The 15,202-nt window shown below is 38.2% G+C and overlaps 1 protein-coding gene across 1 annotated transcript; it reads left to right on the top strand.

Moving 5' to 3' along the window:
* LOC115451150 (breast carcinoma-amplified sequence 3 homolog) lies at positions 1-14,820 on the top strand. The gene is given in 13 exon segments (XM_037446566.1): positions 1-148; positions 2,223-2,405; positions 2,616-2,919; positions 5,390-5,558; positions 5,561-5,647; positions 9,959-10,143; positions 10,443-10,691; positions 11,948-12,154; positions 12,695-12,836; positions 13,110-13,331; positions 13,517-13,668; positions 14,061-14,191; positions 14,535-14,820. Coding segments are annotated over 12 exon segments (2,286 nt in total). The 5' UTR covers positions 1-148; positions 2,223-2,238; the 3' UTR covers positions 14,806-14,820.
* The last annotated feature ends 382 nt before the right edge of the window (positions 14,821-15,202 follow it).

Genomic DNA, 15,202 nt, shown 5'->3' with positions numbered 1-15,202 from the left:
AACAATTAGTTGAGAGCGCGAGTGAGTTATGCCTGTGTAGGTTTTGTTTTTTATTTGTGTGACGTCATTGTTTTCGACTGCCAGTAAACGACGCAATTGCATTTTACGTGAAAATGGATTTAAAATGAGAATTGTTTTCGTAAACAAGGTAAGTTTTAATTTTCCGTCGTAATTTATGTAGTTATATAATATTCATAGTTGTTATATAGTAACACATTACGGTGAAGAGTAGTTGCATCGATTTCCTTTGTCCTCGGTCCCTTTTCATGTTTGCTGTGTGTAGTTAGACATTTGTGCGGTATTACCAGCTGTTTCCCAAAATATAAACATATTTTCCAGTTTCTGATGCGGACGTTGAATATTCATTAGGTTGACATTGTTTTGTTTCTAAATTATGTAATCTGTACATTTGCCAAAGCATAAATATTGATGTAAGTTTTTCGAGTTCCATTTTCAAATTCTTTTTATTTTGTTTCGTTTCCTTGTGTTAAAATTAATTGTTTATTATATCGACTGTTAGTATAATTCGAAGAAAAATACACCAACAAAAACAGTGATTAAAATGTTTCTAGAAACATTTATCATTGTATTTACTTATGTTCAAATGTAATGACCATGGAAAAAATACATTATTTTTTATAGATGATAATGACCTTAATTAGCTTAAGATGTTATTGTTTTGACTTTTATAAATAGAAATGACTGTGGATACATACACAGTGGGTTATTATAAAATATTTTTTATATACCTACTGCCATAACACATTAAGTAGGTTCTTAAATATAAGTGGCAGTATTAAAATATTAGTTAAAAGGCAAAGGTACATTACTACTCAGTTGTTCATAGGTAGTAAAATAAAAAAAAAAACTATTATTCTTTTATAGAGTAAATAAATTGTATAAAATTCTGTAACTAAAAAATCATTTCTTGAATTTACAATGCTCAAGATGAATAAAATGATGAACAATGACATGATTTTGTGTTAGGACACAAAATTATGTCATGTGTCTTGGAGTTGGCACATACAGTGTTCTGTAGTGTCATAATTTATAACTTAAAAGTTGTTGCTTGTGGCTTTTACCTTGAAAATCCATTCTCTGAATAAAACTCTTGCTGAGTACTTTTCCCAAATAAAAAGTCTATAATTTTATGATATGATCTGTGTGTACTAAACTTTATCTAGATACAGTTAGACAGACATACATCAAACCTTTTCCTTTGTCAGGGTTAGGCGGAGGCATAACACACAAATATTTCCTCGCATGTATTAAGTCTCGTGTAAGGGTCAGAGGTTTCTGTGTATATTTCCAAATTGTATCCAAACATCTTCACAAGCTTAATATTAATAAGACTTGGCATTAAACTCTATTATTTAACATTACAAAGTTGTGGTATGGAAATAATCTTAATAATAGACTCATACAAACAATAGGTTAATAAAAAATATAGTACATTTGTTTAGTCCAGTGGGACAGTATTGTATATTGTTGTAAATTTAAAATCTATGTATTTATGGGTGTACAGTGCATACATAATTATACCACCCCTGAGATCAGACCCCTGTATTATTGAGAAGGCTCAGGCGTTGGGCATGCAAGCTAGCCTAGAGTAGGTTGAATTATTGCTTTAAATCGAAAATATTTGTTTAGAATAAAAGTAATATATTGAGAATTACAGTAATCATAAACTTTTTTATTATTATTGACAAGAAGAAAATGTACAATTCAATTTATTTAATGATCATTATATTTTAGATGTCAAAGCAGCCGATAAAGCTCTTTTTTAAATAGTTTAATATTGAGTATTATGGCTGTTCACATACCATCAAGATTTTTTGTGTAGAATTTGTAGATTTCCTCTTACTATATCCTATTGTGGGATTTGTACTGTTTTATTTCATTCATAAGCTTACATTAAAATGTAGGTAGTAGTGTTTTGACCAAACATCCATCCATACCTGGACTAGGAAACCTCTTCTAAATATGCCGATGAAAATAAACAAAAGGCCGGTAAAAAATCTTAGTCTTCTATATAATTAATACAGTAAGTCTACATGAAAATGTCCTGGCTGAGGTCCTGATAAGGCATTTATATTTTGTAAAATTTCCACAACCATGCTTAATTTACTAGATATTTCAACTTGTACAAGTTTTTCTAAATCATCTTAACTCTAAATTCATCTTAATCAATTATTTTTGTTTAAACAACGCAATACCTGCAGACGACTATAGCACAAGATGTCTGCGGAGTCGCCGCGACACGTGCGCTCGGGCGGGCCGCTCACGGTGCCGTCGCGACCGCCCAGTGACCGCAGCATCATCGACGCCGTCTCCGGGTTCATCAACGATGTCACTCTGTCCTCTTCCTCTTCTGTAGACCCTAAGGATGTTATACAGTGGGCGCGGTGAGTTTTGTAAAGAATGACAGCTTTTGATGTTTAGGATTGAGTGGCCAGATGGAATTTGGCCAAACTGGATTTAGTCTGAAATATTTAGATGCTGAATTTACTGACACAACAATGCCTAATAAGTCTTTTATAATTATGGCCTTTTTTGTATTTTATATTTATTTTGAGATATTAATATGTACATTTAAAACAAATTAAATTTAACAGGTTCGAAACCGCCGATATAAACGAGCCCACGCCAGAAGGGGACAGTGATAATGACATATCCCCCCTCCTTCTCATCCTGGGCTACGGGTCCGGGGTGCAGGTGTGGCTGATCCCGCCCTCCGGCGAGGCTCAGGAGGTGTTGTCATGGCGACAAGGCACAGTGAGGGTGCTCCGTATACTGCCAACTCCGCAGCACGGCGACTGCTTCGCGTCGAAAAGGCCCCTCATCGCCTTGTGTGACTCCGCCAGTCCTGGACCTACATTCTGCTCGCTCAGTTTTATATCTATTCGAGGTGGTGAGCAGGTGAGTTTACTTCTTAAATATTGATTATTAATGCAATGTTAAAATTACCTGCTATAATTTCCTCCAATAAGACTACGATTGTCCGGAATTATGTCGGCCTTTTTACTCTGTGTCCACCAACTCCCCAGAAAGCAACTCAACTACTATGTAGTGCATATGACGTCATAGTTGTCGAATATTTGCCCACTGTAGTTTATCAGCCAGACTGATGATATGGTCTCGGGTGTCAGTCGCTCGGGTCAGCGGCTGGATTAGCTTGCACGTGCTACGTCGCATAGGAACTACGTTATGATATCTCGATGTTGTGAGGAAAACGAATGATACGAATAGTTATGTAAAAATCATTGTAGTATATTTTTATATTATGTATCGATACTATGACAAACTTTTAACTTGTCAGTAGATTTGATATCGAAAATATTTGTCGATATTCAAAAAGCCAGAAATGTAGTTAACATTCTTCATCGATCTGTATTTGTTTTATTATATTTTTATTAATTATTTCAGAAGCAATTCAAAGGCAGTCATAAAGCCAAATCCAATATACATAATGTATTAAATAGACAATTAAATTAGATTTTGCGTTTATTTTAAATTATAGGTATAAAAATATTTCAAACTTGTATATGTCTTTATTCGGTTAATTATTAATTTTAATATACGACAAAGACATACATACACGTGAATGGGTAGGCAGAGGCGCAACTGATGCCACTCATTTTCGTCCCACGGTGGGGCAGTAGGTGAATCTGTCACCATATAGGGCGCAAATTCCAAACTACTGCCTGATACTGAGTAGAAAAACCCAATATCACTGCCCGACCCGGGGATCGAACCCGAGACCTCAGCACTGCAGTCGGCCGTAATACAACTATGCCACCGGCAGTCGGTAGCTAGTATACCACTTTTTTAAAAACCTAGCTGTCAAGTAAAACATGACGTATTGCTGTGTCTATAAAACAAAAAGTACCTGAATTGCAAGAATGCACTAAGTGTCATTTTAGTTTATATTTTAATGTATATTACACGGATTTCTTCATAAAAGATCATTAATCATACGCAGCATCGTATGGATGAACGTTAAAGTGACAGAGTAGATCTACAGGTAAAAAAGTTGCTAAACTGACACGCGATATTAAACGTTAAAAACATATTTTCTAGTTTAATTAGGTCGGCTTGGATAGAGGCCACCGCGTTGACTTTCTTCAGCCTAGCCATAGTGTATAAATACTATTTTCGTATGAACATTATAGCCAGTTTCATTACTAGGCTTTATGATAGTTGTTAGTCTCGGAATGGCGAACTCGATTCAATGCTAAGCAGTTTTGTAATTATCTAGGGTGCTGGTTACTATTGATAGACAGTCGATTATCGGCTGTTCATTTCGAAAATTAATCCAAGACAAGAATCCTTTAGTCCTGTGGGATGTGGGGCACCAAAGTCAATCCTGCCTGTCGTAAAAGGCTACGAATGGGTCCATCAGGGTCATACTTATGGCTGTATGTTCGCCAAAAGTGACCCTGAAATGGAATGTTCTAAGGTGCAGTACTCGCTACTGTTTCTGGGTGCTAGTTACATCCTACTTAGCGACGGACTGTGTACAGTTTATTGGCAGTAGCGATCTGGGATTATTATCTCATGGTGTCTCTTATGGTACCCCGGAGTCGTCTTTAATGTGTTGACGAAAGCTACGGCGGGGTTTTAGTCTATATACCGGTGTGCATAGTAGGTCGGAAACCCCGACATACCCGCCTCAGCTCCTCGGACTGACGAAGATCTTAAAGCGTTTTCACCGAGAAAAAAGTAAATATCCTAGAGGTGACCTCGAATGAAGCTCTGACCTTTAGCTAAAAGGTCCATCCAGTGAAGTTGTAAAAACTACTAGTGACTAACAAAAAAAAGAACAGCATGATCTATAAAACACTGTCGAAGTTGTTTTAATATGTAAGGGCGCGTCGTTATCTTTTTGTTTACTTTAGTGTACAACCAGTTTATCATGCAGGTCGTTTAGCGTGGCACGATGTTTTATAGACATAACATGTTAAAAAATAATAAAAATGTAACTGAGTTGTACCTACAGAATTTATCGATTGTATTTTTTCAAAGTTTTATATTGAAACTTTCCGTTCGTCAAACTTAGTACGTGACTTGCCCCGTATTTGGATTTATGTCAGATAATGCCATTAGCCTACCATCTATAAAATAATGGAATGAAAATGTATATTTGTCTGATTGATCCTTACCCTGAGATATAAGATGTTAATCCCATAATATAGTAATTACTGGCTACAATGCCTCTCAAACCGGAACAGGCCCCTCGCATACAAGAGACACATCACCAGTAAATTAATGCTGACAAATTCTAAAATAATATTAATTTTATTACATAGCTGATAAAGTTCATTTTGTACGTAATAGATTATCAACAAGTAAAGTGAAATAATTAAATAATATACTCTATTGTTAACAGGTAAAAAGCATTAAATTCAAGAACCCCATCTTAGACGTGTTAGCTAATAAGCGTTCCGTGGTAGTCTCCTTCTCGGAACGGTTCGCAGTCTTCGACGCAGCCACTCTGGAAGACCGTATGGCTGTGACCACTTGCTATCCGTGCCCCTGTCCCCTCAGGGGCAGTTCCCCACCAACCCTCTGACCTTGGGGGACCGCTGGTTGGCATATGCTGATAAGAAGCTCAACCAGTCTAAGAGAAGCAGTGGCGGGTGCGAAGGTAAGCTTTGTGTTTGATGTATAACGGAGTCGGTTTCTTGGAAGGTCATGGTGAATGTTTTTTTTAATCGTATCAACTTGCGATTGTAGTATTATTAAGGCCTTAAAAATAGTTTTTTGCTGAGTGGTCACCTACATGTCACAGCGACGACGTGGCGTGCAGGCTCCTTCATCTCTTTTTTATTCTATTTTTTTAGCTTTTTATTTTAGATTGTCGTTAGGAGTGTACGTCGTATTTGTTGTAAGTTGTGACAAATAAGTGTGTTTTATTTCTTTCTAAAAATTACTGAATATAAAGTTAAGTAAAATGGCTGAGTTCTCAGGTAACGAACATAAAAAAATGCACGTTGAATTAAGAACTTCTTCCTTTTTTGAAGTCGGTTAAAACCTTGTTAACTGGTAACCACTTGCGAGGTGCACTTGAGTCACAGAATACTGTTACTTGAGTTATTTTTTTAAAGTATTGCACTCTGAAAGGGACCTTATTTATATGACGGGGACCACTCTACAGTGCACACATGAGTAATACTGCTGTAGTGGTCCATTGTGGTAAGTCCCGTTCCAGAATCAGTTAGTGTATTTGGACGCATAATACCAGACTGTAATAAAGACCGCCATCGAGCGATATACATTTATAAAGTCGAACAACGAGGGAAGATGCAAATAAAGACCAAAATGGATTGTAATGTATTTATCATTAGGCTTAGAGTAGACATTTTGCCACACCAAAAGAGAACAAATAAAGATTTTGGTGTCAACGCAATAATATCCTTATGGAAAAGTTTTCCTTAAAACAATAAAAATGCGTATTGCCCACATTAAGACGCAGTTTAGTGACTCACAAGTCATAACTGTTTCATATGTCGCAATAAGATGAAACTATTTTGTTTCAAAGTTTATTGGAAATACAATCGTAACGTCATCACATACAATAGATTTTTGATAAGCGATATACTTAGTTAATATAAACATGTATGAATTTTCATACTTCAATTGTCTATCAGCATTTTATAGTCAGTATAATGCTGGATTTAGACCCTATGCAATACCACTTAGAGTTCATATTTCAGTTTACTGAGCCAATTGTCAGGAACTTTGCGTGTATAAGTAGCTTTTTCAACTATTTGAAAGACGTCCTTCATGATGTCATATGTTATCGAGGATTATTTTGGTCTACCTGCTATTATCCTGCTTCCTACTAATACTATAAATGCGAAAGTTTGTGAGGATGGATGTATGGATGTATGTATGTTCGTTCCTCTTTCACGAAAAAAAAAACTACTGAACGGATATGGATGAAACTTTACAGTAATATTGCATATACATCAGAATAACACATAGGCTACAATTTATAATGATTTTGTGTAATTTGGTCATAACAGAACTGCACATATCACGTATGTCTAAAAAACAAATTATTCAAGAAAACTCTTTCACGTGGGCGAAGCCGCGAGCAAAAGATAGTAATTCATAATCGGCCAACCTACCACTCATCTTATGGTTACCATTGGATTATGTCTGTGACACCACAAACCGCAACCGTAATAATGCGGTTGTGAAGTTTAATTGTATAACAGATTATACATACGAGTATTGCTATTGACCTACATTCGGAATTACGTCTTTGTTTGTGCTGTTAGGGAAAATGTACGAACATATGTTTACAGTTTTATTATGTTACGTAAAGGCCATGGACGAGACGGTGAGACATTCACGTCAGATATTCTGATAATCAGATAAGTTAGTATCTGATCGATTAACAAATGTAGGGAATATTTTGAAAGGAAGAGTATGATCTATGAAGCAGCAAAGAATCTTGTTTGTTTCGAGACGTTATTAGCTTTGATTGTGAAACTCTCAAAAAATTGATTTTTCTGAAATTAAGTAGATAAATAAATATTTTATCCCTAAAAAATCAGCATATCCTTTTCTTGAAATTGTTACAGACCTTTATTTTAGATAAACACTACACAGTATGTTTGTTTGAAAATCGATGCTTCCCAAGCATTAGGTCGTAAATCAAATAGTTTGATTTTACAAGGGGACCCGTTTTAATAAATATTATTGTTTTGGTAAATATTATAAACATGTTTCATCTATATACGTTGTTAAAAACACGGACAAGCAAGTGGTGACTCATGCACCGAGAATTCCGTAAAATAAGTATATTTTTTTTTTGTTATTAAAGTATAATATATTTTTCGGTTTTTTTGTTTTTTTCCTTTACATGTGCATACATTGCTTCTTGCTAAATTTCATGATTCTAGGTCAACGAGAATTATAACTATAGATTTAATATTCTTGTGAAAACTCAAAATATGTGAAAATATGCGACATAGACGATCAAACATTTTGTTCGCGATGAATTACGAGTTTGATCCTTTGTTCGATTTTTGAAAGAGAACAGAGTTTGTGATATATAAATTTCAACGTGAAAGCCTATAGGCATTCCTGAGGAAAAAGGTCTTGACAGACGGACAACAAAGTGATTCTACAACAACAAAGTGAGTCTCCTTTTGAAGTAAGGAGCCATAAAAATGGTCAATAATTGAAAAACATATTTAAAATGTTTTAAACATATTATATAAAACAATAATGTCTATTAAAACAGGTTCCCTGTAAAATCATACTTATTGATACGACGAAACGCGTGGGAGCCATCGAAATAATAATTCTTGTATGTTTTTTTAAGACTTGTCTAAGATCGCATTAGAATTACGAATGTGTGGTGTTGATAGGGCCTCCTATTGTATGTTATAAATGCTCTTTGTTATGGTGTGGAATTGCGATGAAAGATTTCTACAATCTTGGTATTGATGTGCTACTAACATTTCTAGGTAAAATTGACAATCAATACTTAATCGTAACTTTACCTAACAAATTATACGAATCGAAGCTGCATTTTCTTAAAAGTAGCACATTTATAATTCAGAAAAAAGTAAAAATAACATATCCAATAAGGAAGTTATAGTTTTCACTGGTATGTAAACATTTATCTCTCTTTGTTAATAAACGGCTATTGACTTATTTAATGATGACCTTATGGTACTCGCTGCTCGCTGCATATCATTGTTGTTGCAAAATCGTCCGTGCATGACTAAACTTGTTGTAATCTGTACGTGGGGCTTTAGGCCTTTGTGTAGGATTTGAGCGGTAATTATGTTGATACTAGATGTTGCATGCGGCTTCGCCCGTGTGATAAGTCCTTAAAACTCTATAGCGATTAAAGCGCCATCTGCAAGATGCCAGCGCCCTCTATTTCATAATCTGATTAAATAACCCTATTTTTCTTCAAGGGAGCTAATTACCGGAATAAAACGCACCCTATGTATTAATTTAGGGAACGGTCTATCTGTATGCCGAATTTCGTCCAAATCCGTACAGTTGTTTCTGCGTTTACTTCGAACATATATCCAAACGTCCAAACATTTTGACAAACTTTCGCATTAATAATATTAGTAAGAAGTAAGATAAGTTTATAACGCTTCAAAAAATAAAAAAAATATATTTTTTGAAGTATAAAGAGATCTTATATCTGCCTTTATCTCACTCTAATGTGGGATGCCGCAACATACTTTTTCAAGAGTGTTGCAGAAGGGATTCGACTTCTACCAACCTGCTCAACTTCAATCTTATACCGGGGATCAAAATTACTAAGAAATAAACTTCTTTAATATATAATGATTACGCAAATGTTAGACTATTTTTCACATTTTATCACGGTTTTTATGTTATAACTTTCTCCCGAGGTTTCGAAGACTTTGCAGCCTTCATGGTCACGTGGTTGACTAAGGTGTTTGTCACCCGGAAAGTTAAAGTTACAATATCTACCTACAGTTTACAATTATACAATTTTTTGTTTTTAAAACTTAACTGTTGACTTTTATATACAACGTGTTTATTCATGCAAATAATATAAAAAAATCGTATGATATAGTACATTCCTTGAATACGCACGAGGAATATTTTGCTATTACGCAATTGTGTTTTTTTATTGGCGAAACGATGTATTTCATTCATATTTTTTATTTTCTATATTACGCATTTTATATGTTTACAACCGCCATTGATAAGAACCGGTTGGTATTTTTGTGCACATGTTTGGACGTAGATAAAAATATGTTTATATACTAAATTAATATTTGGTTACGTATATTGCGTAAATATAGTAATGACAAAGAATGAAAACAAAGACATTCTCGCACATGGTATTATGACACATAATTTAAATTAAGAAAACAATAGTTTTTGTTATATTTCCATGATATTAAGGACGAAATTTAATTGGCAAAATGTGTTAACTCATTTGTAGCGGAAGGTGTGACCAGCTACACGGCGACCGTACTCCACGCGGCCAAGTCCTTGAGCAAGGGTCTACGTGGGCTGGGCGAGAGCGTCGCGCACAGTCTCTCCGGAGGCAGAAGCACCTCGCAGTCGCCCTCGCCTCCCAACGCGGACATACAGCAGCCTGGGATAGTCACCGTGCTGGATATTGAGGTAGGATACTTGATATCGGTTTTGTCTCCCATTGGCTTGTGAGATCTCTTCTAAAGGTAGGCAAGAGGCATTATTAAAGAAAAGTAAATGATTTTCCCGTGATTAAATAAATTTTACTTACTATTCAAGATATAACTGATTACTGAAATTTTGAAATCCTGGACATTATTAAAAAAAAAAATCTCACTTTGGATCCTTGTATTTACTTAATCCAGTTTATTATTTGTAAACTTTTATTAATAAAAGAAATAAAGTTGACTGTATAGTTCATCAAAACTATCATAATTATCCTACCTCAGGGTTTAGACGACGAAGAGGGCCAAGACAGCGAAGATCAATGCGACCCAATCGTAGCTCACTTCGTGGCGCACTCGGAAGCGATCATTGCCCTGAAGTTCGACGCGAGTGGCATGCTGTTGGTGACAGCTGACCGCCGCGGCCATGACTTCCACGTGTTCCGCATCAACCCGCACCCCTGCGGGCCGAGCCTCGCGTCTGTTCACCATCTTTATATATTGCACAGAGGTGATACTACGGCGAAGGTTCAGGTGAGTTACAACTGGTTTTAGTTTGTAGTTTGCGTAGAATTTTTTGTTTATTGAGTAAATTATTAAGATTAGTAAATCAATATTAATATATAAGGTTGAAGAGTTTGTTTGTTTGAACGCGCTAATCTCGGGAACTACTAAACCAATTTTGAATTTGGAATATGATTCCTGAGAGCCATACGCTACTTTTTATAGTGATTTATTTTTTCACGCGGACGGTGTCGTGGGCATAAGCTAGTATAACATAAACATCATTCTTGGCCACATGAAGTTTACTACTGAACATAGGCCTCCCCTGACGATTAAATATATTGTTATGTATCAATTTGTCGCAAGGAGTTATAGTGGATTGCTTTTGTTGAGGAATATTTTATTATTTTATACTCTTTTAGACATATTTTATAATAATTATAATACATAATTTTATTTAGGATAAGGTTAAATGTTATATTTTTTTATCGGTGAGTTAGATAAGAGTCCTTGCATATCAAAACATGTTATTATTTTTAGTCACGTTACTAGCGATAATGAACTTTAAAACTGTTTGCGTTTGTTTTGTATAATTGTACAATAAATAAATAAGTTTTGAAAGTAGTGTTTAAACAATATTTAAACGTTATTAAATATTGATTACAATGTTTAAACACAATATTTACGGGAGAGAAATTATAACAAAGATTCCAATGGCATTTACTGTAATCTTCATGGTTAGATTTGTTTTCATTCTCAATTAAAACTCTAATTCGTATGCAAAGCAAATTTGGAAGTGACGAAAACAATAGTATTACTTATTATTTGGCGGTGCGGGGTAGAGTGGCTACTGTATCAGAGTCAATTAGGGGTCGCTCAAGTATTACGTAATGTAATTTGGAGGAGAGACGTTACGATGCGTTACAGGGGCGGGACGTGGGGTTCGTACAACGCGTTGTGTAATATAGGTTTTTTTATTTTAAAACAATAACAAAGGTATTTTAGCGACTTTCCGGTACTTCGCGTGTCATAATTGTGAATATTAGACAAAAAATTAGTTTTAGAGTTACGTAACTGGGCGCGTACGGGGTACGGGGGAGTACAGGAAAACGTTGCGGCGCGTTACATGGGGAGGTGGAGGGTTAAAAAAATCTTCAAAAATTGCGTTACGTAATACTTGAACGGTCCCTTAGGGCGATTTCGTTTATATATATTTTTATGTGATGAAAATGATAGAGTAGATCCAGAGTGTCGACTGAACATTATTTGGTTGTGTTGTTGCGCAGGACATCGCGATCTCGGGCGACGCGCGCTGGGCGGCGGTGAGCACGCTGCGCGGCACGACGCACGTGTTCGCCGTGAGTCCGTACGGCGGGCCGGCCGGCGTGCGCACGCACTCGCAGCCGCGCGTCGTCAACCGCCTCTCGCGCTTCCACCGCTCCGCCGGCCTGCCCATCCACGCCGCCGCGCACAAGCGCGCCTCCGCCAGCCCCGTGAGTCGCACTACATCTCTCACTTGTGCACTATAATATCTCCTGCGTACCTGGCTGATCTCTGTTGAGTCCGTACGGCGGGCCGGCCGGCGTGCGCACGCACTCGCAGCCGCGCGTCGTCAACCGCCTCTCGCGCTTCCACCGCTCCGCCGGCCTGCCCATCCACGCCGCCGCGCACAAGCGCGCCTCCGCCAGCCCCGTGAGTCGCACTACATCTCTCACTTGTGCACTATAATATCTCCTGCGTACCTGGCTGATCTCTGTTGAGATTGGCCGCTGTGACCGAAATTAGGTTAGCATAGCTATAAGCTGGGAAGTGGACAGTTCATATTTCCAATTCCCTATCTCTCTGTGTGATTTTGTTGCGGAATAAAGACTCGCCCCTGAGATTCGCCGAGCTTCCCCATTAGCTGTTATAAAATTCGTGCCACGTCGTTTACAGGAGTTACAGCAACAGGAAAAGGGTTTAATATGCATATAATTATATAACACTGGGTTCAATAGGTATACAATTTCACTAATACCATTTCTGACTTGCAGGTTGGTGACGGCCTCTCTCATGGAGCGTGGTACCCTAACCCGCGCTTGCCGCCGTATCCGCTGCCCACTACATGCACTCCCCTGGCACAGATACGTCCAACGGCCAATTTGCCGACGCACACCATCACTAGAAACAGCTCAGGTAATAGAGGAACTTAGTTATTTGAAACTAATTTAAAATAGAGATTTATGTGGATTTTATTATTGTTGAAGGCGGAAGGATGGCCGCCTTTATCGCTTTATCTTTTATCTTATGCTTGGTATTGTGCCCATAATTCCTTTGGCATTGGGAAAATTCAAAGGCAGTTGTAATTTATATTATCGAGAAATTATTTCACGTTTGTCCTCTTTGGCTGTAAAATTAATTGTTATATTTATTTATTTACAATATCAATACAATATAATTTTGTTACAGGTCGTCAGCGTCTATCATCTGGGTCGGAGGAAGGCAGCAGTGCGCCCTTGCTGGCGCGTGCCCGCTTCGGTCCCGTGGGCGTGGTGGCGGGCGGCGTGGGCGTGGCGGGCGTGGGAGGGGCGCCGCGCCGCCCCGCCCCCTCCGCGCCCGTCGCCGCGCTCTACCTCATGGCGGCCGACGGCTCGCTGCTACATCTGCTGCTGCATCCCAGGCCGCTGTCTAGTAAGTTATTTTGCTTACAGTACTAGAGTTCAATTCTATGCGTGGTTAACATGATGTGTAAAGTGTTCGCGAAAACTTGTCTCAACTTTATCAGAATGCTAAAGCAGGGTCAAATTATATTGGTGTTATGTACCAACAAGCATATTTTTGCTTAGGTGCATGTATCGAAATGTATGTTTGGTTAGGTATCCCGAAGGAGAAGATCTGCGACGAGTCTGCGATCGAGCTGGAGGTGGAGGCGGTGTCGCAGTGGCCGCTGCAGCGCCCCGCGGCGGCGGCCGACCTGCTGGCGCCGCTGCCGCCCTCCAACCCGCTGCTGCAGCCGCTCACCTGCCGGGTAACTACTCACTGCTACACTTTACCTCGAGACCATCTGCTGCGTGTCCTACCCTGGGTCCACATTTTCACGGAACTAAGGTTATGCGACGCGAGTGAGAGAGTGTTGACGGCGTCTTCTCTTCTCGTCTTACATCGTTGTGCTTCCTTGATCCTCAGGAAACAAACCAAGAAGTTTGTCTTAAACGGGGAACTTAATTAATTGAGGGTATGGATAGCTAACCTTCTACGTTCTGCGTTCGCAATAACACTTGTGAGAGCATCCATGAAGCATATTCCCGAAACTTTGGTTCCGGCATTAGACATTACTTTTACAAAAAACATATTTTAGAAGTTTTACTAATTTATGGTTTATATAACCTGTATGTTCGATTTCGAATTGTTTTTTCACAGAGGTGTGCGGACATATGCATGAGTGAAGAGGAAAGATGGTTATCGCAAGTAGAGATAGTGACGCACGCGGGCCCGCACCGTCGGCTCTGGATGGGGCCGCAGTTCGTCTTCAAAACTTACAATCTCACTGGGTGAGTGGACGGTTTCAGTTTTATGCACTTTTGTATTTATACAGCATGTTGCGTTAAGGGGGTTCAAAGTGAAAAGACCTTTAACTGACAATCAAATTTGAGTAAAATTTTTGGTCTCAGATCCTAAAGTCGACTGACAAGTTTAGCTATTCACTATTCTTTGTGATGACTACGTCCCATTTATATTTTAATTTATCATCAAATTTTATATCATATTGCTGCTTTTAATCTAGATCAAAAAGCTAGAAATTACCTTACTAACATTGATTTCAATTTTATAGCTCATTTCCGCAACGCCCTGTATATTCTACAGGCCGCTCCTAACTGAGGTGTCTGTCGGCAGGTCGAACTCGTCGCTGTCGGAGGCGGAGACGGTGGAGGTGGAGGCGGGCGGCGTGGCGCGGTCCAACCCCGTGAACATGCCGGGCGCGAGGCCGCTCGTGCCCGTGCTCGTCGACTCCGGGTCTGCCAGTAAGCACCAAGCATACAACATTTTTTTTTTGGGACTCCCGCCCAGCTCCCACCACTACAACTCCTGGAAGCCAGGATCAGCAATGGCACGCGTTTTAAGACAACGAGCTCGGCGAGTCTCAGGGAAAACTATATCATCCTGATAGGGATACTATGTCATCCTGCAACGAAATTAATCAAATAGAAAGATAGAGAGGAGTTGGAAATATTAATTGTCCACTACCATAAATACAACACTTGGGAACGGGTTTCTAGTATAACGAGATCAATGATGATTTACGGCCTTTTAAACTAAACGATCTCCACGTTAATATCGATTCGATATTGAGAATAACCCAATCAAAATAACTCTTTTTTAAACATGGTAAAAAAAATCTAATTGGTCCATTTTCGATGGATTGAATAAAATGATTGGGATCGTTTATTGACAACGGTGATAAGTCGAAAGTGGGTCTCATTCGTTGTATTAGAAATTGTGTACTGGCTGCTTCTTAAACAACTAACGATGCATTGTTTTAATGCTTGATAGTTAGTTGCTAA

The sequence above is a fragment of the Manduca sexta genome, unplaced genomic scaffold (genome assembly GCF_014839805.1).
Source record: "Manduca sexta isolate Smith_Timp_Sample1 unplaced genomic scaffold, JHU_Msex_v1.0 HiC_scaffold_3198, whole genome shotgun sequence".
NCBI classification, from domain to species: Eukaryota; Metazoa; Arthropoda; class Insecta; order Lepidoptera; family Sphingidae; genus Manduca; species Manduca sexta.
Note: the sequence above shows the minus strand (reverse complement) of the source record. Positions and strands in the feature narration are given on the sequence as shown.